General features: G+C 43.3%; 8 protein-coding genes across 8 annotated transcripts; 4 read left to right on the forward strand and 4 right to left on the reverse strand.

The window, feature by feature from the left end:
- Positions 1 to 1,520: 1,520 nt before the first annotated feature.
- O0I10_004323 (isocitrate dehydrogenase, NAD-dependent) lies at positions 1,521 to 3,002 on the forward strand (the record flags this gene model as incomplete). Its single annotated transcript, XM_058484382.1, has 7 exons — positions 1,521 to 1,577; positions 1,631 to 1,705; positions 1,767 to 2,153; positions 2,217 to 2,350; positions 2,404 to 2,506; positions 2,566 to 2,745; positions 2,799 to 3,002. The coding sequence occupies 7 exons, from the start codon at positions 1,521 to 1,523 to the stop codon at positions 3,000 to 3,002; spliced, it is 1,140 nt and encodes a 379-aa protein (XP_058345007.1).
- Positions 3,003 to 4,203: 1,201 nt separating this feature from the next.
- O0I10_004324 (uncharacterized protein) lies at positions 4,204 to 6,605 on the forward strand (the record flags this gene model as incomplete). Its single annotated transcript, XM_058484383.1, has 6 exons — positions 4,204 to 4,458; positions 4,513 to 4,601; positions 4,663 to 5,000; positions 5,059 to 5,615; positions 5,673 to 6,074; positions 6,135 to 6,605. 6 exons carry the CDS (start codon positions 4,204 to 4,206, stop codon positions 6,603 to 6,605), a joined length of 2,112 nt encoding a protein of 703 aa, XP_058345008.1.
- Positions 6,606 to 6,862: 257 nt separating this feature from the next.
- Positions 6,863 to 7,513, forward strand: O0I10_004325 (uncharacterized protein; the record flags this gene model as incomplete). Its single annotated transcript, XM_058484384.1, has 5 exons — positions 6,863 to 7,004; positions 7,063 to 7,240; positions 7,291 to 7,338; positions 7,392 to 7,450; positions 7,506 to 7,513. The coding sequence occupies 5 exons, from the start codon at positions 6,863 to 6,865 to the stop codon at positions 7,511 to 7,513; spliced, it is 435 nt and encodes a 144-aa protein (XP_058345009.1).
- A 449-nt stretch (positions 7,514 to 7,962) lies between these two features.
- O0I10_004326 (pyruvate dehydrogenase (acetyl-transferring) E1 component, alpha subunit) lies at positions 7,963 to 9,336 on the reverse strand (the record flags this gene model as incomplete). Its single annotated transcript, XM_058484385.1, has 5 exons — positions 7,963 to 8,376; positions 8,434 to 8,682; positions 8,734 to 8,952; positions 9,006 to 9,242; positions 9,301 to 9,336. 5 exons carry the CDS (start codon positions 9,334 to 9,336, stop codon positions 7,963 to 7,965), a joined length of 1,155 nt encoding a protein of 384 aa, XP_058345010.1.
- Positions 9,337 to 9,729: 393 nt separating this feature from the next.
- O0I10_004327 (uncharacterized protein) lies at positions 9,730 to 11,951 on the reverse strand (the record flags this gene model as incomplete). The annotated part of the gene is made up of 10 exons (XM_058484386.1): positions 9,730 to 9,966; positions 10,022 to 10,082; positions 10,137 to 10,534; positions 10,608 to 10,800; positions 10,857 to 10,975; positions 11,030 to 11,061; positions 11,125 to 11,190; positions 11,252 to 11,345; positions 11,404 to 11,500; positions 11,560 to 11,951. 10 exons carry the CDS (start codon positions 11,949 to 11,951, stop codon positions 9,730 to 9,732), a joined length of 1,689 nt encoding a protein of 562 aa, XP_058345011.1.
- Positions 11,952 to 13,161: 1,210 nt separating this feature from the next.
- On the reverse strand, positions 13,162 to 13,962 carry O0I10_004328 (uncharacterized protein; the record flags this gene model as incomplete). Its single annotated transcript, XM_058484387.1, has 2 exons — positions 13,162 to 13,328; positions 13,377 to 13,962. 2 exons carry the CDS (start codon positions 13,960 to 13,962, stop codon positions 13,162 to 13,164), a joined length of 753 nt encoding a protein of 250 aa, XP_058345012.1.
- Positions 13,963 to 14,471: 509 nt separating this feature from the next.
- Positions 14,472 to 16,042, reverse strand: O0I10_004329 (uncharacterized protein; the record flags this gene model as incomplete). The annotated part of the gene is made up of 3 exons (XM_058484388.1): positions 14,472 to 15,121; positions 15,182 to 15,526; positions 15,592 to 16,042. 3 exons carry the CDS (start codon positions 16,040 to 16,042, stop codon positions 14,472 to 14,474), a joined length of 1,446 nt encoding a protein of 481 aa, XP_058345013.1.
- Positions 16,043 to 18,983: 2,941 nt separating this feature from the next.
- Positions 18,984 to 19,494, forward strand: O0I10_004330 (uncharacterized protein; the record flags this gene model as incomplete). Its single annotated transcript, XM_058484389.1, has 2 exons — positions 18,984 to 19,042; positions 19,104 to 19,494. The coding sequence occupies 2 exons, from the start codon at positions 18,984 to 18,986 to the stop codon at positions 19,492 to 19,494; spliced, it is 450 nt and encodes a 149-aa protein (XP_058345014.1).
- Between the last annotated feature and the right edge of the window lie 5,760 nt (positions 19,495 to 25,254).

Raw genomic sequence — 25,254 nt, forward strand, 5'->3', positions numbered from 1 at the left:
ACATCATAAACTAGGATCTGAGATAGACCGCGTGGCAATCTCCATCATCCAACGATGGTATCACTTAAATCACTTGTTGCTGTACTCCAGTTCCACGAAATAAGACGTCGTCCGCGGATGTCTGCGTAAGTCTTCGTTTCGAAAAGAGAAGCCGCTGGCATCTTCATAGTTGATATAAGCATAGTACAAAAAGGTAAATGTTTCCGGCCAACACAGCTCACCCATGGGGTGATGATATAACGGCTTCCTTTGATACGAACGCCACCTTTGCCTATATTATAATGCTCATGAGGGTCTCCCTTTGGCAGAATAGCAAGCTTCGGTCTAAAGAGAAATCAAATGTAATGAACAAGGCAAGGGTAGGTCAATGATACAAATGTTATCATTTTGACAAAGGCTACCCACTATACGAAGACCAAAGGCATTACATTTAACATCCTGCTTAGTAGTAAAATCTATTCGCTTGCATTACCTCTTGTCAAAGCTCGACCAATACATATTATACAGTGCTACATTATTCTGAATGTTGACTATGATAAGTGGTATAGCAAGTCACTTATTAGTAGCAAATGAGTGACAGTTGTCAACATCGATATGCCCCGTCGTCGCTCATCTGGTTTGGGCAGGGCACCAGTCAGACCTTATTTGTAAGGCCGATGACAGATTTAAGGTATCCCGGCCCATTGTGCTCACCTTGCGCCGCTCTTGCTCTAAATATCTTGCCGTGTGGATAGCTACAATGGCTATCCATGCGATGTGAGGTACATCTTAATAATTGTCCTCTCATGAAATCTCATTATGTATCGAATCGCATGTATACCAGGCTGTGTGTCAGATTCAAGTCCCTTGACCGCATGCCTTATTTTTCGCCTTATGGCGAGCTCTTTGGTTATATCTTTGAGACGGACATGCGAAGTGCAATCTTCCTGTAACAATGATACATCGTTCAAAAAGCATATGAGAATGCTGACCTGGTGCTAAGCGACATGATTAAAATGAAAGGGAAATGTGATTCCGAGGTCCCCCAGATCTACCCGCCTCGTACAAAAATGTAGCTGTCGATATAGTGCAGCCCATCACATAAACAAGAATACAATAAGAATTGGATTTCAGAGAACTAACACAACGATAGAATGACTTGATTGCTTTATTGATGATAATCTGCTTCCGCTTTATATTTCTTGCTATATCAATTCTAGGGAATCATGACGTTATGTGATTGCTTGATTGATAGGATATAAGTTCGCCGCAAGAATTGAATAGCGTCATACTGTATAAGACGAATTTATGGGTAATGGGATGTTAGGACACACAAAAAAGCTGCCGTTACAGTGACTGGGTCATATGAATGGTTAAATGTGCTGCAACCCGTACTCCCCGGTAACTAATGGGAAGTGTCGGTTCACATGGCTAATCTAATATCCCTTCCAGTCGCCGCAATTACAAAAGTTTTCTGTTTTATTCCGCTTAGGTGTCTTTCTCTGTTTTTCCTATTTCCCTTTACCCTTGTAAACTCCAGCATGTCGTTTCTTCGCACTGCCTCCGCTTTGAAGACTGCCGCTAGCACCACTGTCAAGGTATGTACGCGTTCTATGAAAAAGTAGACCGCGACTCACCGCAGGGTAAATAGTTCAATGCAGTTCGTGGCATTACCACTGCCGCTCCTTCTGTGACTCAAACATTCAACGGCCAAAAGAAGGAAAATGTAAGCAAGTAGATTTGCAAGGAAGGAATGAGGAACATATTGTATTGACCTTGTGTGGTAGGGCAACTATACAGTGACTCTTATTCCTGGTGATGGCATTGGTCCCGAGATTGCCGAATCTGTCAAGAGAATCTTTGCTGCTGCAAAGGCACCCGTCGACTGGGAAGAGGTTGATGTGACACCTATCATCAAAGACGGAAAGACTGCTATCCCTCAAGATGCTATTGATAGTGTACGTCGTTCGACTGTTGCTCTCAAGGGTCCCCTGGCTACTCCAATTGGCAAGGGTCACGTTTCGCTTAACTTGACCCTCCGCCGTACCTTCAATCTTTACGCCAATGTTCGTCCTTGCCGTTCGGTACAAGGCTACAAGACCCCTTATGAGAATGTTGACACGGTCCTTATTCGTGAGAACACCGAAGGTGAATACTCTGGCATTGAACACGAGGTGGGTTGTAAATATAGCATTTAAATCCATATACTTGGTGTATATCTGATACAATCACTGCAGGTTGTCAATGGTGTTGTTCAGTCGATCAAGCTCATCACTAAGGAGGCCTCTGAACGCGTTGCACGTTACGCATTCACCCATGCTGAGTCTGTTGGCAGAGACAAGGTTACCGCTGTTCACAAAGCCAACATTATGTAATTGCACATAGAGAGCTACGCAGGAATATTTGGATTAACGCACACTTTAGGAAATTGTCTGATGGTCTTTTCTTGGATGTCTGCCGACAAGTTGCTAAGGAGTTCCCCCACATCAAGTTTGATGAAGTGCTCTTGGACCGTGCTTGTCTTCACGTGAGTTTTCAGCGGCAATGAATGGAAAATTTTTGGACCGAAAGTAACCTACAGATTAGATTGTTTCCGATCCTTCTCTCTACGCTGACACTGTAATGGTTATGCCTAATCTCTACGGTGATATTCTCTCGGATATGTGTGCTGGTTTGATCGGTGGTCTTGGTTTGACACCATCCGGCAACATTGGTCGAGATGCCTCCATTTTCGAAGCTGTGCACGGCACTGCTCCTGATATTGCGGTATGTGAGAAAAAATATAAGGCTGTTAATATACTAAGTATATACAATTATAGGGCCAAGACAAAGCTAACCCCACTGCTTTGCTTTTGTCTGGTATTATGATGTTGAGACATATGCGTTTGACCGATCAGGCTGCCAACATCGAACAGGCTGTCTTTAAGACTATTGCTGAAGGCCATGCTCTCACCGCTGACTTGGGTGGTCGCTCTTCAAACACCCAGTACACAAATGCTGTTATTCAGAATCTCAAGGTCTAATCCCGCTTTGAAATATCAGTTCATGAACGATGATCATCTTTTATTCTCCATTTCCTACATAGAAAATTGTTTTGCAACTATTCATGTCTTATCACATTATCAAGAGATAACAATCACGCTTGTGTTTTACCCAGTGAATCTGTTTTGAAAGTTCGATATTGATACAAGCACCTAAATTCTTTACATCATTGACTTGGGCTTGCAAACAGGCTACATACGCCAATGTTGAGTGGTTAAGCTTTCTACGTTGTACTTATGTGTATCTTTTGTCATACATGAATTCTTCCATATAAGAGATGTGATTGGCTGTGGTATTGTTAATACTTATTGCGGGATGTCGCACCACTTAGTATTTCCCAACAGATATCAGGTAGGGTCGACTCAATATCTCATATCATATCTCGTTCAGCAGGAAGGGATAAAATGATGCAGCTATTGCATGAACCCACAGAGTCACAAGTGAAGTGTATTAGGATAGCTGCATGAATCCTCGATACCTTGTCTCAGAGTAAAATCATGTAATGAAATCTGTGTTATGGTTGTTTAGGGCAACTTGGAAAGACAAGGTTGTCTGGACACTGCATGAATCTTCGGTATCTTGGTGGTAGAGAAAAAGCATGGTGTTAATGCTAGGGATCATCCATATGATGCTCGCTCTCACACCAACCCCTATCTCGATGTCGGTTTATTCTTATACCCACAGAATAAAGAACACGATCTTATTCTTCACTATGAATAAGAAAAGTATCCTCATTGTCTCATTACGCTACTAATCAACGAGCGTATCTTGATAAAAAAATGCCTGGTAAATAGATTATCGATGAATGGCTATCCTCCATCCACCCCCTCTCTCCCATAAAGTCACTGCATATCCCCTTTCGTCATCTCGTATTGTTCCACGTGACCTTTAGTATACAACAACGGCCCATGCATTGCACGGGCGTATTGCTGACCTTTTCCCTTGCCGTTATTAAACGACGAAGAGCTACATCCTTGCTTATAAAGTTCAATCCAGTAACGATCAATGGAAAAATCCTTCCTAGAAGGCGTATCATGGTCAAGTACATCAATTTTATGATATCCAAATGTCGGAGCTAAATGAACGGATGCCGCAACAAGGCTATCATGTGCATCTCACCCACGCTTTGGGGTGGGCCTATGCTAATAAATTTGCTTCCGACTGGTATCCATGTCCGACATAATGAACGGCAACTCCTTTTACTGCGATTCTGATTCTCCAGTGGAAGTCCACTCTCAACGGCACGATGAATTCTCACTCGAATTCGTCAATCAAGAACACATCAAGGACCTTTCGAGAGCTCTTGCAAGAGATCCCAGCAGTGGTTCAGAAACTGGCGCTGAGCACTTGTCAACCACGTCAAGAAGGAAAATAAAAAAAGAAGATACGGGAACACCTAGAGGGATCTCATATTCAATTTCTCGGTATCCTTTAATCGTAAGGGATAACATAATTTACGGCGATGAAAATGGCTGATTAGCTTTGCCATAGATTGGTATCGGCGCAGTCATCATATTTGAATTGATTTTATACATATGCCTGCGCCAGTTGGTACGAGCATGGGAAAGCCTGTTTAGCTGGTAAAAATCATACATCAGTACTATAGCTCTAGCTCACCTTGTTTATATTATTTTTCCAAAGGAGAGGCAAGCGAAGACAACTACGTGCAAATCTTCGAGCAGCGAATTCTTATGAAGAATGGTGCACAGCAGCGGATGCACTGGACAAATATATGGGCAAAGATGTTTGGAAGGAATCAGCACCTTACGGTTATTACGATTATCGTCTTATTGAAAAGGTTATTCGACATCTACGGAGCTATCGAGAAAATGCGAACAATAGCTATGAATCAGCAGCCAATCTCAAGGATGTGCTATACGCTTGTTTGAAGCAAAACTTTGCTGGAATTGAGAACACAAAGTTATATAGCAATAGTTATCTTGGAACCAAACGACTGGTGGAACAATATGTGGATGAAGGTAAGTACCGACTATTTTTTGACAACTACCATTGCTCATAGTCATTAAACCCCATTAGTTACCCACGCGATTGATGTTTTGACAAAGAACAAATATATATCGATCGATGACAAGCGTCTCGCATTCAAGCTATATTCAAAAAACTTTGGACGAACAGCGTTCTGCTTATCCGGTGGAGCTGGCTTCGGTTACTATCATCTGGGTGTGATTCGCGAATTATTGGACCAAAAGCTGTTGCCCCCGATCATTACAGGGACCTCAGCCGGTGCACTGATGGGTGCGATCGTGTGCACTCGTACCGACGACGAATTACGTCAAGTCCTCGTACCAGAACTTGCACATAAAATCAAATTTTGTCATGATTCATTGATAAAGCACTTGACTCGATATGCAACAACCGGTGCTTTTTTCGATACTGATCAATGGTGTCGTCTTGCTGTGTGGTTTTCACGTGGATCACTTACGTTCAAGGAAGCATATGAACGCACTGGCCGCATCTTCAATGTTTCTGTGGTGCCCAATGATCCACATTCACCGCCAAAACTACTCAATTATATCACGGCGCCTAATTGTGTTATCTGGAGTGCTGTAATGGCGTCAGCTGCTATTCCTGGAGTAAGTATGCTCAACAAAACTTATAATTCAACTTTTGATTTAACTGCTCAGCTGTAGATTTTGAACCCAATGGTCCTTTTACAAAAAACACCGAGATCAAATCATCTGATCCCATACGATTACGGTCACCGGTTCAAAGATGGCAGTTTGCGAACAGATATTCCTACACAGACACTATATCACACTTTTGGTGTCAACTATACCATTGTTAGCCAGGTGAATCCACACATTCATGTATTCTTTTATGCCAATCAAGGAAGTCCAGGACGTCCCGTGACCCATCGTTGGGGCAAAGGATGGCGTGGCGGATTCCTCGCATCAGCTGCGGAACAATTTTTAAAGCTAGATCTCTCTAAATGGCTCAAGGTACTACGAGATCTCGATCTCCTTCCAAGAGTAATGAATCAAGACTGGAGCAACTTATGGCTTCAAAAATTCGATGGCACAGTAACGATATTGGTAAAGTTACACAATAACGTCAATATTTCGTCACTCCTAAACTCATGCTCTTGTGCACAGCCAAAAACAGGTTTACTGGATTGGACCCATATTGTAGCCAACCCTACAGAAGATCGACTCAAGCATGCAATGAATGTGGGCCGAGCAAGAACATGGCCAACTATTTCCATGATCAAAAACAGGTTACGGATTGAAAATGCAATCAAAGAAGGGCAGAGAACACTTCGCAGCCGCCGCCATAACACCTCAAAAACAGGTGCATCCAATACGAGCGATGACACATCAAGCAGTAGCAATGACGAAATCCGATTTTTAGCAGGTCGTCGTGCAAGCATGCCTGATGGATCTGGGCTGCTACAGGAAAAGCAGTGGAAGAAAGAAGAAACGCGAAGACGGAGATTTCTCGCACAGTTCACTGATCGCCGTGAAGTAATTGCTGGCAAGGAAATCGTGGCCCAGGAGGCTGAAGCAAGGGCATACGATTTCGACACAGAAAGCGAAAATGAATCATCTGATAGTGACACCGCGTAGTTAGCAAGATAGTACATATGACGTTTTTTACCCATACCCTTTTCATCCAATCCTTGTTGAAAGCAAAGTTCTTTTTGTAATACCATTATCAGTACGAATGTTACATTGCATGGGTTGTATGGCGTGGTTGTATTCCGCTATATAAAATTAGGGTCGGGTTTGACATTATGCCGTCATCATGACGACAACACCAGAAAATTCATGCAAGTATATAAAGCAAGCACAATTCTTTTAGCCCAATTTTCACTTAAAAAAACATGTCGACTTTGTTAGGTGAAGAAAATACAAAACTCGATAAGCTGGGTAACACTGTATCCACCGAATCATCTGAAGACGCATCTCCCCCAACCAAGAAGGAACAACGAGCTGCTGAGCGAAAGGCTCAACTTGGATTAGCGGGTATGTCAGCAATATAGTATGATGGTCCAAGCATGGATGATTAACAATCTGCCATTAGCTTCCCCACCAGACCAGCGAAGAGGGCCTGACCGGGGTATATTTCGTGATGTTTCTCGGGAACAGCAAGAGCAACAACAGGAGCGCCAATACGACCAGCGTCTTGCAGATGAGCGTGAGGAGCTCCGTGATGATCGTCAGCGTCGACAATTCGATCGACATGGTGGATATGGTTTCAGGTTCGGCTTCAACGAGAATATGTACAATATATTACTAACATTGCCCACAGCAACAAAGATAAAAAGTCCAAGCAAGGATGGGGTGATCCTCTTGACGAGTAAGTCAGGCGATATATTTGTGCAAGAGCAGACCGATTTACGTATTTCTTAGCTTGAATGCTGACTACGAAATGGATCCAGCCGATCCAGCTGCCGATCCCGATGAGCCAGGTATATAGATGCATTCGATCGAGCAACTTGTAACTTACTCATAGTGTTTTCTTAGCTCAATGATGTTATACGACATACAAATAAAATTGGTATAGCACAATTTATGCAGAATCATTTTGCGATACATGTTGCTGTAGTTGCTTGGAGCTGGCCTTGACTTAGGCGTTTCATGTTCAAGTGGTACATGATCATAATCGTGATTAAAAGGTATTGGATGCTGTACTATGACTAAAAACAGGCTGTCGCAAAAGTGATATGAAGTAGGATGTGAGCTCTTCCAAATGTAAAATTCCTTCTATACATTCAGCTCTATCTATGATCTTGAAACGAAACAACCTAATAATTCCCTCCATTGAAAGAATGGCTAGGATGTTTGGCTCTGCTAAAGACTTACCCAACTAAATAATCGAAGGCTTCCTACATCATAAAAGCCCTTCTAAGTATCAATTATTGCCAATGATGTCCAAGGAAGATGCGTGGCAGCTGATAGCAACACTGCTTTATTTGCAATATTAATGAAAGCGATGTGATTCGGAGGGTACACGACCACGGATAATGGAGGGCTCAGTGCCCTTGATGTATATATCGCTCCAAAATTCTTTCAAATCGGGTTCTGGCGACGCTTCCGCTTCCTGTGTTTCCTTCTCAATCAATTTACGTGCCTCTTTATCGATCGCTTTGATTTCTTCTTCGGTAGCCACATTTCGATCGATTATCAAGTCTCGGAGGTGGGTGATAGGGTCTGCTGTGGATCGCATACGTTGGATCTCATCTCGTGACCGATAGGTTGTACCGGGGTCTGACATTGAGTGACCGCCATATCTGTATGTTCTCATTTCCATTACAAGTGGACCTTTACCTGACAAAACCCACTCCTTTGCCCATTCACATCCTCTCTTGACTGCGAGAACATCCATACCATTCACCTAACATTAATATGAGTATGAAAATGTAAGTTTGGGTGCTCGGGCAGAAATAATTACCTGTATCCCTGGGATGTATTCCGCTCGAGTATAGTATTCAGTTGATGCAGATGAACGACTGGCAGATGTCCCCATTCCATATTTGTTGTTCTCACATACGAATATACATGGTAGCTCCCATAATGCTGCCATGTTAAAGGATTCAAACACTTGACCCTGGTTGGCTGCTCCGTCTCCATATAAAGTGAAAGTCGCCGATGGAATACCAAGGTACTTTTGAGTGAAAGCGATTCCTGCACCCAATGGTACCTTCACGCTTGATGTTAGTATATAAATTCAAATAGTATACCAATATCTTACTTGAGCTCCAACAATCCCGTGCCCACCATAGAATGACGGCGAGAACATGTGCATGGATCCTCCTTTACCATGTGAGATACCGCTTTCACGTCCCATAAGCTCAGCTAGCACGCTCTTTACTGTAGCACCTCGAATAAAAGTGAAACCATGGCAGCGATATGCAGTGATCACATGGTCATGGTGCGTAATTGCAGATTCCATACCCACAGATACAGCTTCCTACAATACACGATGAGCACAACACGCATGCTTTGTGAATTATCTATTGTCACCTGTCCTGTGCATAAATGACAAAAGCCACGAATCTTCTTAGCTTTATAGAGACCATCCGCAGCTAACTCCATCTTCCTCATAGTGGTCATTTTCGTGAAAATATCTAGCAATTCACTGTGTTCGATTTCCATATCCAAGTTTGGCTTGTGGTCCACTTTATACATCTTGAAGGAGTCTTCTGGAAGAGTAACAGAGACCTTTTCATGACGGTGACTTGTTGTGCTAAACGCACGACGCTGGACATTCCTTCTGTCAGTGTATCGCAGAATCATAGATAACGTACTTGTTACTTACCCAAGTTGATTTACAAGAGAATATAGTACGAAGCATGTGAAAGTAAGGAAAAGAAGCCCCAGCACCGATATAATTCAACTTGGGTGTATCTATTCACCACTCGAAAAACATGGGTTCAGTGCATAGTTTGGCGGCTTACTGACGTCATTTTAGCCCGGTTGTTTCAATCTTCTCACATTTTTCACAAAGATACGAGTGAGAAAGCAACAGTTCATCATCGTTGTATATAGCATATTGATGCATTTGCCACATACAAAATCTTAGGAGACACCCCGAAGTGTGAATTTATTGCAGTGAATCATTGTGATCCATTAATAAACCAGCGATATTTACATTACTACAAGTCCAAATGTAGATTGGCAAAAGATTACGTAACTCGTCTTGAAACTAGCAATCCTGCAAGTATATACAAGCCAAACATCCCACACCTTAAGGTTCGCGTTCATGGAGAAAGTTGCAGTTGTCACCAAATCGGCACCCACGATATGTCCCAAAATACCTGCATTTTGGCGGTCGTTTTCTTCTAGGTCGTTGTCCACTTTGCCTCGCTGCATGAGTCTCATAGCGGATATCAGGGCTTGAGGTGCTCTCTCGAGAACTACTTGCTCTACCATCTTGTTTGGTATCTACAAGTTGTGATGGGTGTACACGCGTGTCACGCTCCGGCTATCATTCATTGTGAGCACAGCAACATACATTATGCGTACCAGCCACGTCTTACCAGAAGATCAGCAGATTCAGGCTGCTGAGATTGGAGCATATCTAGGAACATCTGCATGATTCTACAAGCGGCTATAAGAAATTGAGCTACACCATAAACGGCATGCATGACATACCCAGGATTGTTCAATAGCATTTGCGATACTTGGGTTACTGATGGTTGCGGCTCGGTGTTTTCCATCAAAGGGGTGATATTCACCTGAGGTACAGTTGGCACGGCCACAGTTGTTCCCACTGGAGATCCTTGCTGTGTAGGTAGAAAATTGTCAGATACTTCTTCAGGGTGTGCATATGAATAGTTTTCCTGCGCTGTAACGTCGTCTAACGGAATGACTTTAACATGAACATTGTTCTCGATAATATCCGCCTGCTGTGGTTCAGCTGGAGATGGAGGTATCTGCTGTGGGCTGGCATATACTGCAGCAGGTACGATAGTCTCACGAGCACGCTGATGCTGCGCTTCAGGCGTATCAATAACACCAGGCCTCTTATCATCAGGGATAGGATTCAACATCTGCGGCGTCACCCATATATGTAACTTCGAGTTTATCAGTTGCTGTATCCACGACCTGAAGCGATCAACTTACCTCCCATTCTTCCGGATCAACATCATATTCCCGTATCTGTACTAGCCGATGGTCTGCTTCAAATCGCACCCGCTTTCGGGAAGGCCGATCGTTTTGATCGCCTAGGGGTCGTTTAATCATTCCTGACGCAGAGCTCTTCCAATCCTCTAGGCTGCTATCTGTTCCAGAGGCGGTGTTGCTGTGTGTTGCTGGCCTAGTGATACGTTATTAGTGGTATAATATGACATGTATCGATCGACCAAACTTTACCGAATAACATAGCTTGCTCTTGGTTTGTTGGTGGAGACGAGGCTCGTAAAGAAGTCCTTGGTTGTGATAGCTTTGGCACGCTGTGGAGGATCCTTTTGTAAAGCCAGACGTGTATTTGACTAGGTCTCCGCTTTTAGTGATAATCCTTCACTTATCAAGTCCTTTGCTCTTACATTTGACCCTGTGGAGGAATCATCACCGTTGACTGGAAGCAATAAGAAAAAAATTAGCATTCACGGGTATTTTGTATGATGCAACATCCACTTACGTTTTTCTTTCATAGCAGCCCATTGCCGCATTAGTTCTTCAGCCTGCTGTTCCAGCTGTCCTTTATCTGGGTTGAACCCCCAAAAAAATCTGAGCATCCCTGATAATAGAACAACCTGTCAACTTACCAGCCTGCTTCGCTTTATCTCTTATTCGTCGAACCGCTCGTCCTATCCCATATGTCATAAGCATATGCAGTTTCATGGGTATATGCTTAAGAGACTACATATATGCGTTAGGAAATTAGACATATAGGGATTGTTTACATGGTGCTATGTACCTTGATCAAATCTTCCAGTAAGATCCAATTGCATTTTTCGATTGCTTCCGTGATATAATCATTGCAACGACTGCTGAATTCAGCAGAATTCGCAATACTGTATGATACCAATGTCAATTCAATAGGAACCAAAATATAACCAACAATGTGACAAACCTATCAAGTACCTCATGGGACGATGTCTGCTGTATAATCTTGAAAATTGCACGTTGCAGCTCAGGCGGCATTCGAATGGCCATCATCTCCATGACATTTTTTGCGCTCTCAGTATCTTCAAATCCCTTGTATCCAGATCCACTATAGTACTTGCTTATGTGTCTGATAATAGCGTCCTTATCCGCAACTGTTGCATTGTCCACTGGGTAGCATTCGCCGTTCTTTGTTGGTGACAGCAGAATATCTGATCTGTCGGATCCCGAATCATGATGCATTGGAACCCCTAAATTGGGGCTTGTCTTTTGTATGGATTCTGATAGAGACGACTGATGCGTAACAGGTTCAACAGGTATACCCTGTGACGTTTGCAAAAAGCTGGGCTTTTTCGACATTGTATCTAGGTCGACGATTGTATACTCAGCTCCTACTTCCAATCCATCTCTCCACTACCTTGAATTACCTCCATTAATATTCGGTTCCTGTTTGTATGTTGCTTGCATTATGTTTCTCGGATATTCCTCCTCTACAGACGTGTACTACACACGTACATAATATTAGAGAGATTCCGATCCGTCAACCGCCTAACTACCTTATTCACTTCTGTTGATGCACGTTCTTTTATCCTTTGTTGTTGATATTCATCCGTAGAATCTATGGAAGAAGGAAAATCTGTAAACTTCACTGTCCAATTTGCTTATCATAAATCCCATATAACGGCAAGATAACAAAAGCGATCAAATACTATGTCACCATGCAACGAAAGTGGATATTTTGTTGTGCAAAAGCTTTATATGCCATCATTCGTCGCGGGAACTTGATTTACATTTGCTCCTGCCGACTGCAGCACATGTCTATTGACTAACGGCGCAAGGATCCTGCAACGTACAAAAAGGAAGTAGACGTTACCATGCACATTGTTGAACCCCAGGCCAGTCGAATTCTGCGACATCAGATCGATCAAACAAGCGTTCAAGAGACTGATGAAAAGGAATACGTTTTTTTTGGGTTTCAGTCGTCGGTAATTGTTTGGCCCAATCACTTTGTGTCCATAATAGTAGTCTAGCATACCCTTATTGAATCGACCAATATCATACAATACGACAAAACCTATGCAAATGGATATTTTGAATAATACGACAATGTCAGGATCTGACCGCTTAGGGGACCATACATCATTGAGACTGACAATCAATAAAAATATTGACCATCGGTTCCCTTTTTCGGGTTGTTGCCAACGAAGTATTAACCCTTACACTTCAACTGCTTTATTGACTGTAATCGTTATAGTAGTGGTCGTATCTCGTAACACTTACACCTTTACTGACTCAAGCGAGTTTTGTACTAGTATCATTTACTGCTTTTCACTAAATACTGCGCCTAATTTTCCCCACTTTTGCATGACACAATATCTTATGTAGTTCTTGTAACCAGCTGAACACTGCTTTTGAAATGCCAATAAAAACTTTCATCCAAACGCTTTATTACTGTGTTACTTCATTTGAATCATTTCGTAAGGGACTTTTCTTAAAAATTAAGGTAAGAGTGTGCGTGTCGCTTTTGCGAGCACGAAACATCACATTTCTTTAATACCGCGTTCCATTTTCAAGCTAGACCTGATCGTTTGACTTTTTTTACTTTGCGTCCTCCTTTTCTTTGAAAATCACGCCAGCTATTCACACGTTGATCTCGAGTAGCTTCCCACTGTTTAGCTTCCTCCTGTTTGCGCTTGCGACGCTGAGTCTCCTCCTCCGCACGGCGCGCTTCCGCCCCTGTTTCTAGATGAGTATATGACATGTAGAACTATATAAATGATTTACCTTCAGCTTCCATCTCTTTTTTGACTTGTCGCCTTCGTCGTAGTTCCATCTCAAACAGGATTTCCTTTACTTTGGCGCGTACAGCATCACGTCCCTCGCGTGTTTTCAGAAAAGGATATTGTTCGGTGTTGACAGAAGTGGCAGACTCAATCACTACTTTTGATCTCTCGCTGTTGGGTTTATCCGCCTTCTTTTCTTCTGCTGCGTCTGATAATCCTTGCACATCCGAGTTCAAAGAAGTTGCCACAACCTGTGTCTTGACCTTGTAACCATTCTCTCTAAGCACTTCCACTTTAGCTTCTTCCACTATGCTGAGCAAATGTTTGACTCTCGCTTCATCTTCAAGCTCCAATTCAGCTTTCTTCAATAGGGCGAAAGCTTCTTCTGCGCGATCGTGCTTGACCTTGTCGGGATGAATCATGAGGCTCTTTCTACGGTACTGCAGCTTAAGAGTCTTGGAATCCGGTTTTTCATATGGGAGATCTAGAATGGAGAAAGGATCCAGCTTGAAACATTGCAGTACACGGTCGATTTCAAGCTGCTTCTCGGATTGAGAAAAGTAACGTTCAAGGTCTTGATCAGCCATATAAAGAAGAAGTGGGTGGGTCAGACAACCAATGCATTTCCAGTTTCGGAATAGATTGATCAGCTGTAGTATCTTTCAGCATGCATGTAATAGTTATTCACACCATTCACCCATCCATCTCTATCCCATGTATCCATTATTCATGAGAGACCTACTCGAATACTTGAATGTAGGTCTCTCGTTAAATGATTATTAATTATAAGGATTGGCCTCGTTCTAATATAACATTGTACTTGCCTAACGAGATCTAATTGCAATATCTGTCTAAACATGGAGTTTATCAAGTGCATCGTATAAACGAGAGTTGCACGATGTCGAAAGCAAAGACATGAAAAAGGACATCACATTATCCTTCTCGCATGTATATTGACCAAGGGTAAACCCAGATTGTTTATATACCAAACCCCACATTGAACATTATTGAAGAACTTTTGCGAGAATTCATGCATACACAGTGACTATCATCCCGTCACTGAATGGAGAAGAATGCTTGTAGTAAGCGTATATTTTCATGCTTGTAAAAGTACAATCGAAAGAATGATGAGTAAGATACTGTAATTCATAAGCGGCGTTTGAGATGCGTCGCTCAGCACGAGTCTTGCTTCTTCAAGTTGCATGCGATTACATGTAGGGTAACTTGGGCCTAGTTGCACAGACATACCATTAGCATCAATGGTGCTACGCTTCCAGTAACCATATTGCAGAGATGCTAAATCCCCCTTTGGACAATTGAAAGCCATGAACGGTGGGCAACTCTGCACCACTTGATAGCACAGATCGATACAAGGAAGCAGCTCCGTCCAGGTTCCAGGCTCCAGTGTTTCGTCGATCCAAGGATTGCGTGACTCATTAGCATCGACGACGCGTACAGCAACTGTGTCTGCTATGGTTTGGGATATGCTTGTGCAGCGGGGAATAGATACAGCACAGAGCCAACGTTTATAATCCTGGTAACAATCGGTACAATTACGCACGAGTGAATATTGGGTTGTTTCGCAGTTGAATTGAGAAATGGCAATATTGAACGGCTCAAATAGCTGTCGGGCTTGGTCATCATATCTTTCACGAATGCTATCTGTGGTATCCGACGCCTTGGCTGGAACACTATAGGCAACTTGGTCGCAAAAGCCAAGACCGTAAATCAAGCGACAATTGTCATCTTCGAAAAGAGAAAAATTAGTGCCAGCTCAAAGATGGTTGTAGTTCATAAGTAGCAAACCTGCTTTTGTTTGTATGTGAATAGGAGCTGACATGCTGCGGAGTGATCCAGTAGACTCGATCAGGTATGTCATGTAAGACGAATTACTTGTCAAATTGGAGACTAAAAAGTGCTGACCATCAGCGGTGCGCGTCGTATTAACCGTGTAATCGGATATCGCTGCTCGATCGACGGCACAGAGCGAGTAGCGTAACTCTGGAGCAACACTGGAAGCCACAAGTAAACTACGATTATCCTTCTGATGCTCACCGGAAGCAGTAAACAACGCATGTGTATCATCTGTATCCTCCAGATAGAAAATCGTACTACCACCATCATTATCGCTGATGATGGGATGCATCCAACCTAAGTTGATCCTTCCGTTTAAGCGTCTCATCGTAACAAACAAGCAATCTAGCCTCCTGGCTTACCTTGTGTTGAGATAGCAATCTGATACGTCCAATTACCGCTCCAATTGTCAGTCAACGTAGGTGCTACTACACCAATCCATACATTTTGCACTTGACCACCACTGTTCCATGAGATACGACCTAAGTTTGTATCATTGACCATTGTCCCGTGGCTGGGTCCTGGAAGCGTAGTCTCCTCACTTGATGTTGAGATAAACATGTTGAGTGATGGTACTTCTCCCTCATAGTTTCCAGGTGCGATCGGTTGTGAGCAGCTGGTCAATGTTAAATACACGCTCTTCGCTTCTGGTTCCTGGAGTCCTGGTAAACTTTGAGCGGCTGTGTCAAAGTAGTAATGCTGTAGGTCACCGGAAGCAATGCTTGCCGACCACATCTGGCTGTCGTTGAGTTGCACAGTTGTTTGTGCATACGCTACACATGCGAGACCAATACCAGCAATCAGAAATAGCATGCAGATTGAGGAAGCATTCAACTATCAAAATAGGGGAAGAAAGGGACAACCGCTTTTGGAGCTCGTTTTGGCTCAATTTTCACATTCCATAAAGTCGGTAACATATTTCAGCTCAGAACTACTCCATAACAAGCACTGTATCTGTAGCAAAATAATGGTTGATAACCACCATCAGCAGTGAAAGTGTTCTCTGCGACGATGCAAGAGCAGCATCCAATAACTACGAGCATCAGTTCAAGCTTGTTACAATCAACAAATGCATCCCACATCGGTCATATTATATGTCGCCAGCCTTGGATTTCTGGCCTAGAAAAGATACGTTGGTCATGACGGTGGAATTTGTTGTGCTGGTGAAGACGTTTTAAACCTTTAAATCTGCAACCAAACTCTTTCTCAAGGAATCAAAAACTGCCATGTCCAAAATTGGTTGACCAGCTCAATTCTACTATATTCGTGTATTGTTCGCTAACGTATTTGCAAGGGGTGGTAATCACATGGCCAGAGTGTCAAATTGAGGTAAAGCGCTTTTTGCTAGATGAAGATTAGAATATTTACACTGTATTATCATGTAAAGCACAGAAACTAGCAATAAACATAATGGTGGTGCGGAGCAAGATGGAAGGATAACGTTGTTGTGAAGTATTTGTAGGGCGCAGCGGCATAATAGGCGTTCTGCCTAGTAAGGCTGGCGGGCCCCATTTTCAGTATAAATCCCATACTATTGAACAATAAACCACGGACTCTCTTTTCGCTTTCTCTTTAACATCCATCAGACGGACAAAGGCTGCCAACAAGACGAACCTGGTTGTTATAGGGTTGTATGTACTGGGCAAGAAGACGACGACGCCAAGGGATATCTGTGCTAAGACACAATGCTTGTGGTTAATTAGTGAATCTTTATTGTCTACATTTCTCGCTTGTATCTTGTTTCTATACACACTTTCCCTTCATATACGCACGCTTCGGTATGTTAGAGTCTCCCTAGCACTTTCCATCCCCATGTGCTTTGCTGCTTTGTATGTCAGATGTATTCATTTAAGACGATGTTTATTTTGCAGCTTGATAGTCTTGCTGACTTAAGACGATCTCACAATAACGTCGGCTTTGTCACACAAACAAGACCTTCTGCATTAATATTAGCGAGCGATTTGCAATGGAGAACCACTTTTGATACAGCGCAACGGTTACAGCTCCTAGCTCTAAATTTTGCAACCAAGCATGGAGTCTTTAATAGACCAAAGCTGCTCGGCAGGGCCGAAAGCATATACTGCTCAAATCTCAAGTTCATCATGGGCGATCCTGGATTTGGCGAATGTCGCTTCCAGCCCAAAAAAAATTTTTTTTGTGGTCGTCGAAAAAAAAGCTTGTCGAGATGGAGGGCGATGGAAGAATTTGGGATCGTCCTTGTGGAAGTTCATGTTCACACACAAGGAGGTTTCGAGCACGGCAAGCAATTTTTTCTCATAAAGATGCGACGATCGTATGTAAAAAAAGTTTTGGCGATCTCTGCGTTTCTCCCGTTGCAATGAGGCAAAAGAGCTTGGGTATGGTGCCATGGACAGCATTTAATATCAACCAAGTAAAATAGGTTCGGCTAAATATACAGCCGGTTTAGTGTTGCAAAAAATTTCTACCTCAAAAAATCTTGGAGGTGGTAGGAAGCCCAGCCCCAGAAAAAAAAATTCACTTCGAAATCCGCTGGCAGTACAATACGCTCGGTGGGTAGAGTACAAAACGCCCGGTGGGTAGAAGTACAATACGTCGGTGGGTTAACCCACCGACGTTATGTGCGAACTGGGGTATACACAAATCGTCACCCGGCGGATGAATATTGTGGCGGTCTTGGAGTCAAAATGGATCTTATAAGGTTTATGGAGCCTGCTTTTAATCATTTAACGTCATAATTAGATGTTAAATGCATCCAGAGGTAATCTTTTTAAGCTATTGATGCAGTGATCAGGGTTTAAAGGTATTCAAGTGTACCACCTCTAAGCTATTGCTGGGTTCAGAGGCATCAAAGTGATCACTTCTACGCATCTGATACCATTTTTATGTAGCTTTTACACATTTAATAACGTTTTGAGCTTCCAAAGTCACATTTTATCTACAAATACCCGTTTAATGCTATGCAGCCAATGTAACATAGAAAACTAATAATGTTAAGAATATTCCAGTACCGTTGTGGACTTATATTAATATCACCTTTGTTAAAATAAATGAAAAAGATAATAAATTGGACACAATGCATTGGTAGATTGACGCACAGTCTTTATGTATTCTTTACACCGGAATATATATTACCCACCGGGCGTATTGTACTCATAGCCACCGAGCGTTTTGTACTGTTTACTCACCGGGCGTTTTGTGTCCCAATGTCAGCCAATTTCATCGCAGCCACAATTTCTAGACCAAAAAGTTCGTGTAACTGTGACTCGCACTAACATTTACCCGGAGTATTCGCACCCGTATCGTTGACGTTACACCAGCGTCTTGGGCTCTTTGCATCCTTTTCTCGCACGTGATTATTGAACTGCTGTTACCAGTTGCTATAATTTCTCGTAAGGCCTAAGGCGAGAAGAGATCAAATGCTCACAAGTCACAACTGCATGGCTTGATTTCCCTCTGACCGCTGTGATACCTTAGTCAAACTTAACCACAAGGACTGCTTTTATAATTGTAAACAAAGTTTCAGGTTACGTTGACTTGTGGCTTGTCGAGAAACAGAGAAAAATTTCGCTCGTGTGGAACAAAGGGGCATGTTTCATGTCTTCACTAATCAACTTGGGCCACTAACCAAAGTTGGAGAACATGGGTGGTTTTATATGTAGTCGAGTGTTCAACTTGATCGCATCAGCAGATCCTACAACTTTCAATTTCTACATGTCCACCACTGAGCACTGACACCTTGAAGTGGAGTCAGGTCGTGGCCAAAGGTGCTGGCATGAAGGTCATTGCACCTTCCCGAGCACCTCGCGATGGCAACATCTCATCCGACATTTTGTATGAACACTCAGATTTCACTTGGCAACAGCTATCTCGCAAAGCTGCAGTCCTTGTAAAGCAAAGCTTGGACACCTCAGTCCGTTTTATTTTCGTTGCCGCAACTATCCTTTGAACGACGCAGTAAGGCCTATGCTGAGATTGAATCGCAAATCGGCGAAGTGCAGGGTTTTCGACATATTAGCGCATATAATGTCCGTTCTCGCCGAGATATGCTGATCGAAGCAAAATTCGTCAGCCCAGACCATGCCACGAAGGCCATTGAGGAGGGTATCACTGTGAATGAGATCATCTACAAAGCATCCCCCACTGTATCTGGCTCAGAAAACCCTTTGATTCGAGTACAGCTCAGCCTACTCCACATCGACAGTGACCAAGCCATCCGAGATGATTTGCTTTCATCACTCAGCTATTATGGCATGGTTCTGAGTGGTCCCCACGTTGGCTACTAGATCTACCACTCCACTTAGCCCTGCCTTCTGAAAATCGACCGAAACTCTCACTACGCTATCTTTTATCAGATATCGTAAAGTTGGATCGCTCTCGTCAATGTTTCCTTTTCCAGTCTCATCGACTACCGCCTCTTCTCACCAAATTGATTCACAGTCTCCGCCCTTCTGACCGCTTTTCACCCTCCATCATCACCCTCAACAACTCGATCACTCTCTCGACGTCAATGTTTTCTCCTACATGCACACCGCCTGCCGCCCCTCTTAACCACCTTGGTCAATATCATTCGCTCTACTGGATCGTCCACCTCCTTTCGTCATTTACAGCTGACTGATTCGATTACGTTACACATCCCAGCCACCCTCCTTTGTGCTCCCGATTATGCATCTCAACCATTCATTCCCTCACATCATCTCCCGTCATTAGCGCATTGGAACACAACCATCTCTCACACCAAGACTTGTCCCGTTCCTGATCTCACATTATCCTCCATCCGTCAACTATGGCATGACAATTGGCAGCTAATGCTAAATCGCCCTCACCCTCCTCAAGTCTGCAAACTGCAACCTTTGTGTTATCCTCCTGCTTTTTGGAAACGGTTCTGGAAACTACCCTTACCGCATAAAGCAGTGACTCCATGGTGGCGTCTTCTACACAACAGCATTGGCACAAGGCACAAGTTCCACAAGTGGAAAGTAAAAGAAGTTTCCTCAGCGGAGTGTGTGATTTGCAAGGCCGGCAATGAAAACCTCTACCACATGTTCGTTGATTGCCCTTTCAAGCGGCCTTTTTGGATTGATGCTATCCATTTCTTCAACCTCACCGATATCCTTCCTGACCAGAAATCCATCTGGTGGGCTCTCTTCTCCTTCCGCTCTCTGAATAATCGACCTCTCGACGACTCAGTGCTCTCCCGCCTTGGTTGTATCATTGCTGTGCTTTGGCGCTATCACTGGCGCTGCGTAATTGACAACGAACACTGGTCACACCAGGCCGCCTTCCACCTTCTCACACATGACCCATTATTTTCTTCATTCTCAACCTCTGCTCAATGTAACAATGCTTAATAAAGTCAACACTTATATACAAAAAAAAATCGATCACTCTCTCGATACCAGCCAATCGACTTTTAGCCCCACCACCTGCACCACCACCCCCATTGCGCAAATCACGACTTCCAACTCTATCCCATTGGACAGCACAGATATCACTCACCAAACATAGCACCATTCCTTCGTTGTCGTTATCACAGTTACGGCGCCTTTGGCATCCCCTATGACAAAAAATGTTATGTCGCCCTCGTCCTCCTGAAATTCCGCTGTCATGTCCAGGGATAAACAAGGAGGTTGAATTTGTCCTAATAAGGGATACATTATATATGACATTCCTCTTGAATAGTATAAAAGACCACTAAGACACGCATGAATAAAGACATCATCACATATACACGGTCTCACCGTGCTTTTATTGTTACCCATTTAGCATTTACTATCTTCAAAAGATAAACATCACATCCGCGACCCAAATGCTTCTTCTTTCCTTCTTCGTTTTGGACACACTTCTGGAAACTTCCTTTGCCTCATAAGGCCTTTACTCCCTGGTGGAGACTGCTGCATGATAATGTTGGCACGCGCCACAAATTACATGAATGGAAGCCCCCCATTGTGGACTCTCCTTTATGTCAAATATGCAAAGCTGGCTCAGAAGATCTCTTCCATTTTTTTGTGGACTGTCCTCGGAAACGCCCATTCTGGATCGATGCGATACAAAGGTTTCAGCTCACAACTACCCTTCCTAATCAGGCTGCCATTTGGCTAGCTTTGACTCGCCTACAAGCTCCCAACGGGAGATATTTATCTGATCTCACTCTGTGCCAAGTCGGCTGCATTCTTGCTGTTCTCTGGCGATGCCACTGGCGATGTATATATGATAACGAAGACTGGTATACTGATACTGCCATGAATATTCTCAATTCCAATGTCCTCTTTTCGTCCTTTATCCCTGATTTCTCGTAACAACTATAAGTAAAGTTCACACTTACATACAAAAAAATATTATGGCAAGGTTTACCAGATCCGCCGTATTCTGTATGATGGGTATTTCGAAGGTCAACTCACTGTGACGATTGATCCCAGTGAGGGATATGAAGACTCAAAAGGAGAGCATCATGAAGCACAGCCTTTACAACGCATGCTTTATTTGGAGACCTGGGATACGTTCGCACCAGCCTCTTTCAAAGGCGCTGCACCGGTGTGTTATTAATTCCCACCCAGGACCTAGTCTGGCAAGCTCTCACCACATTCCTGTCAAGGCGCAATGTTGTGGAGTATGGCAGAGGACACGTGACGAGAAATCTCGGCAACAAAAGACCACCATCCGAGATCCCATATTGACACAAACATACCCATAAGCAATATCAGTACCACTACCTCTCCCCTTAGTGCAGTTTTATCGAAAGTATATAAATACCCCCCACATCGAATAAAGAACTAGGAGTGATCTTCCCGATTTTTGTGGGTACCTTTGTGAGGGCCTTGCCAGCGAGTGTGTGTGTGTCTATTCGAAGGAGTGTATACCCATATTCCCATCATTGCACAATCCTATCATACATCATCTCTGTTTTCTCCCGTATTCCATACCATATCTTTTCCCTCAGTGTATCTCTTTACGTGTGTATTTGTTGAGACCTTTCGAGTCATCCATAGTAGCAGTTGTGCATCAAAGGGTGCTTGATAGTAGAAAGTAGATAGAGGACTTTCTATTTGGACACCTCGACTAATATGGCAGGGTATACAGACATAGGCCTTGCTGCTGGGCACGTTCCGGATACGTTATTTCAGCAATCGCCCTTTGTGTGACAATGATTTACGTCGTCTGGGCTGTATTGTGGCAGTGCTGTGGCAGCATCATTGGCGATGCAGGATTGATGACCAAGCATGGATAACTGCAACTGTTTTACACACTCTTCAATCTGATTTACTGTATGCATCCTTTGTACCTCCTACTCCCTTTTCTGGTTAATAAAGTCTACACTTTCATACAAAAAAAAAGAGATCCGTTGGAGCGAGATTAGAACGAGACGGGACTCGCAAATGCCAACCCCCTAGCGAAGACATCCCATGTTTCCAAATACAGCATACGTTGGAGAGGTTGTGCGTCTTTCCTCAACCCCCTTCTCATCCACATATCCTGCGCTAGGGTCAATCGTCACTGTAATCTGTCCTTCGAAGAATCCATTGCAAAGCGTGCGGCGTATTTGATACACCTTTCCATAATATTTCAAGGACTTCATCAACTCATCTTGAAGATTACTATCATCAACATTATGGAGTAGGTTGAGTTGGACACGAACGAGAGGATTCTCTGCTCCTGAGGCCGTAGGGATGCTTTGTATACGACATCCTCCACTGTGATGCCAGATTCAAATGCAGCCTTAGTATGAGCTTCATCACGGAATTTGACAGCAATAAGCAAGTCCCTGCGTGCCCGGGCGTCATGATTGCTCAGCGGACGAACACTGGCAAACGGACCAATTTGATCCTGAATCTCCTTATATGCGTCTGTACTCTGTACGATGGTCAAAGAGCATCAAAGGAAAGGAAAAAAGTACTGATTTTGGAGCGAGAGCTTGACGAATAATTGCAGCAGCTTTACGAGCGAGCAGTTGCTTAGAGAATTCAGGTGCTTCAAACAAAGTGTCCATTGAGATTGTGGCGGAGTTCTCACTGGTCACGCCTCCCTTTTACCATGGTTCCTCTTTCCATCCAGCTTCACCAAGTATCTTGCCAAAGATGACAACATGACTCACCTGAATAAGCTCATCGCTCGCTTACCATCACTGGATATCTCACCAGAATGGTCTGGTCGTTGGTTCCTTGATCTACCTTTAAAAAATATCCTACCACAAGAAAAGGATAAACCACAGTTATCAAGCCGTTATCTACTTTCTCTCTTTCTGATATTGCCAGCTGGCATCCTCGCAAACATTGTTTTACTCAGAAGCTGCGTTTAATGAAGCCATGTGCTTCCATCATCCAGACACTCTTTTTCCTTGCCCCCCCAAATTCATTGCAATCGGCCGAGTTGTTACGAGAAGCACATGGACGTTTGATTGTGTTGTTTAGCAAAAGCAAGATAAATAAATGATGTACATACACGAATACACCCACGCACACGCACACCCACGCGCGCGCACGCACATACTGTATTGGTCGTTCTTGGATTTAATAATCTCATAAGAGCAAGGAAGTTGATTGGAAGGGCAAACATTGATGCTGTGAACAACTGAACTTATGCCCGCATCTCACAGCATGTCAGCTCGTTTCTGGAAAGCGTTACCATCGGCACTAGGAGGAACACCGCTCACAGCATGAGTTAGGAAAATCAAGCAAGAGGCCATCATAAGAATCTTTATTGTGTAATAGAGAGTAGGTGACTGTGGGTAAAACTTCAATGGTTATATCTTAGAACTTAGATGGCATCAAAATACGCCACACTGCCAAAAAATCGTTCTTGTTGGTGTGGCCGATGCCCATGCTAGAGCAAGAACCTGCATAAGTCTGGCCCAGGTGTAACATGTGAGAGCAGCAGTATCTTAACCTTCTTGATGTTCATCTTTATTGTCTTCGATACTTGAAATTATGATAGAAGAAAAACAGATTTGATAGTGCTTGCAATTGATTCATTCGCTTTGGTTAATCGGGGAGAGAGAGATGAGGCAATCTTTTGCAGGATGTTGTTAAGATCATCGTTGTCGATGATCTTCACGGTTCCGTTATCACCCATAAGGACGATGATGTCGTCGAAATGCTGTACCATGTCACCCTTCTTCATCTTAGATCTCAAATGTTTCACTGTTTCGATATTGATGATTTCAATTCCTTTGAGCATGCTGTTGGCTACTTGCTGCAACAATAAGGATCCAACCCGGTAATTGCTATCTTCATTGACAGTGTCGTATTCACGTAGCGTGAAAACTGTGTAAGGACGCGTTCGGATATCATTTGTTGCTTCGTTAAACGCCCTGCATGCGAAGTATGTTGATCTTTGATGGAAGCGGGTCCTGATGGGTTCTCATATTACCCCATTCCTTTCTCCACGAGTATAAGTCCTTCCATCATTCGAGCAGTCACATGTCGTAACCAGGGCTTGCGAGTCCAGTCAGTGTTTAAGATGGTTGATAGGCGTTGATCCATTTCCACATTACTTGATAAATTCCGCGATGTCGTCCGGGACAATGGACAACCCCGCATAGTCGATGATAATTTCTTTGTCGTCTTTGCAAACATTAAGAGATCTATACCATTAAGAATGGTAAGAAATCAACCTACGTGCGTTTCTGCACATTCTTTTTCTTGTTATTTCCACCACTCGTTGTGCACCTTCCTTCTTGAAGTCCAGATGACCCCAGGCATGTACCACAAAGGATTCATCAGGGAATAAGATTACATGTAACGAAGACAACAATGGAGATTGGAGACACGTAATGAAGCAATAAAGAACTGCAGAGATGATCACAAAGAGCAAGGCATGAGCTATTTCCGACCTATACAAATCGCTAAGCAGCTCTTCTCAACACTTACCAAATAGCAAGATCTTGATGTTATGTGCGAAAGACGAAAGAGATGTGTGGCAATGTTGATGACAACAGCCTTCATTGTATATGTGTTTGGGCGTGGGAATTGTTGTCGATGTTCATGCCAGCAAATGATCCTGTGATGGAAACTCAAACATCTTGGAATACTGCGACTTCGGTCGAAGAT

The sequence above is a fragment of the Lichtheimia ornata genome, assembly GCF_029851405.1.
Source record: "Lichtheimia ornata isolate CBS 291.66 chromosome Unknown scaffold00015, whole genome shotgun sequence".
NCBI lineage: Eukaryota > Fungi > Mucoromycota > Mucoromycetes > Mucorales > Lichtheimiaceae > Lichtheimia > Lichtheimia ornata.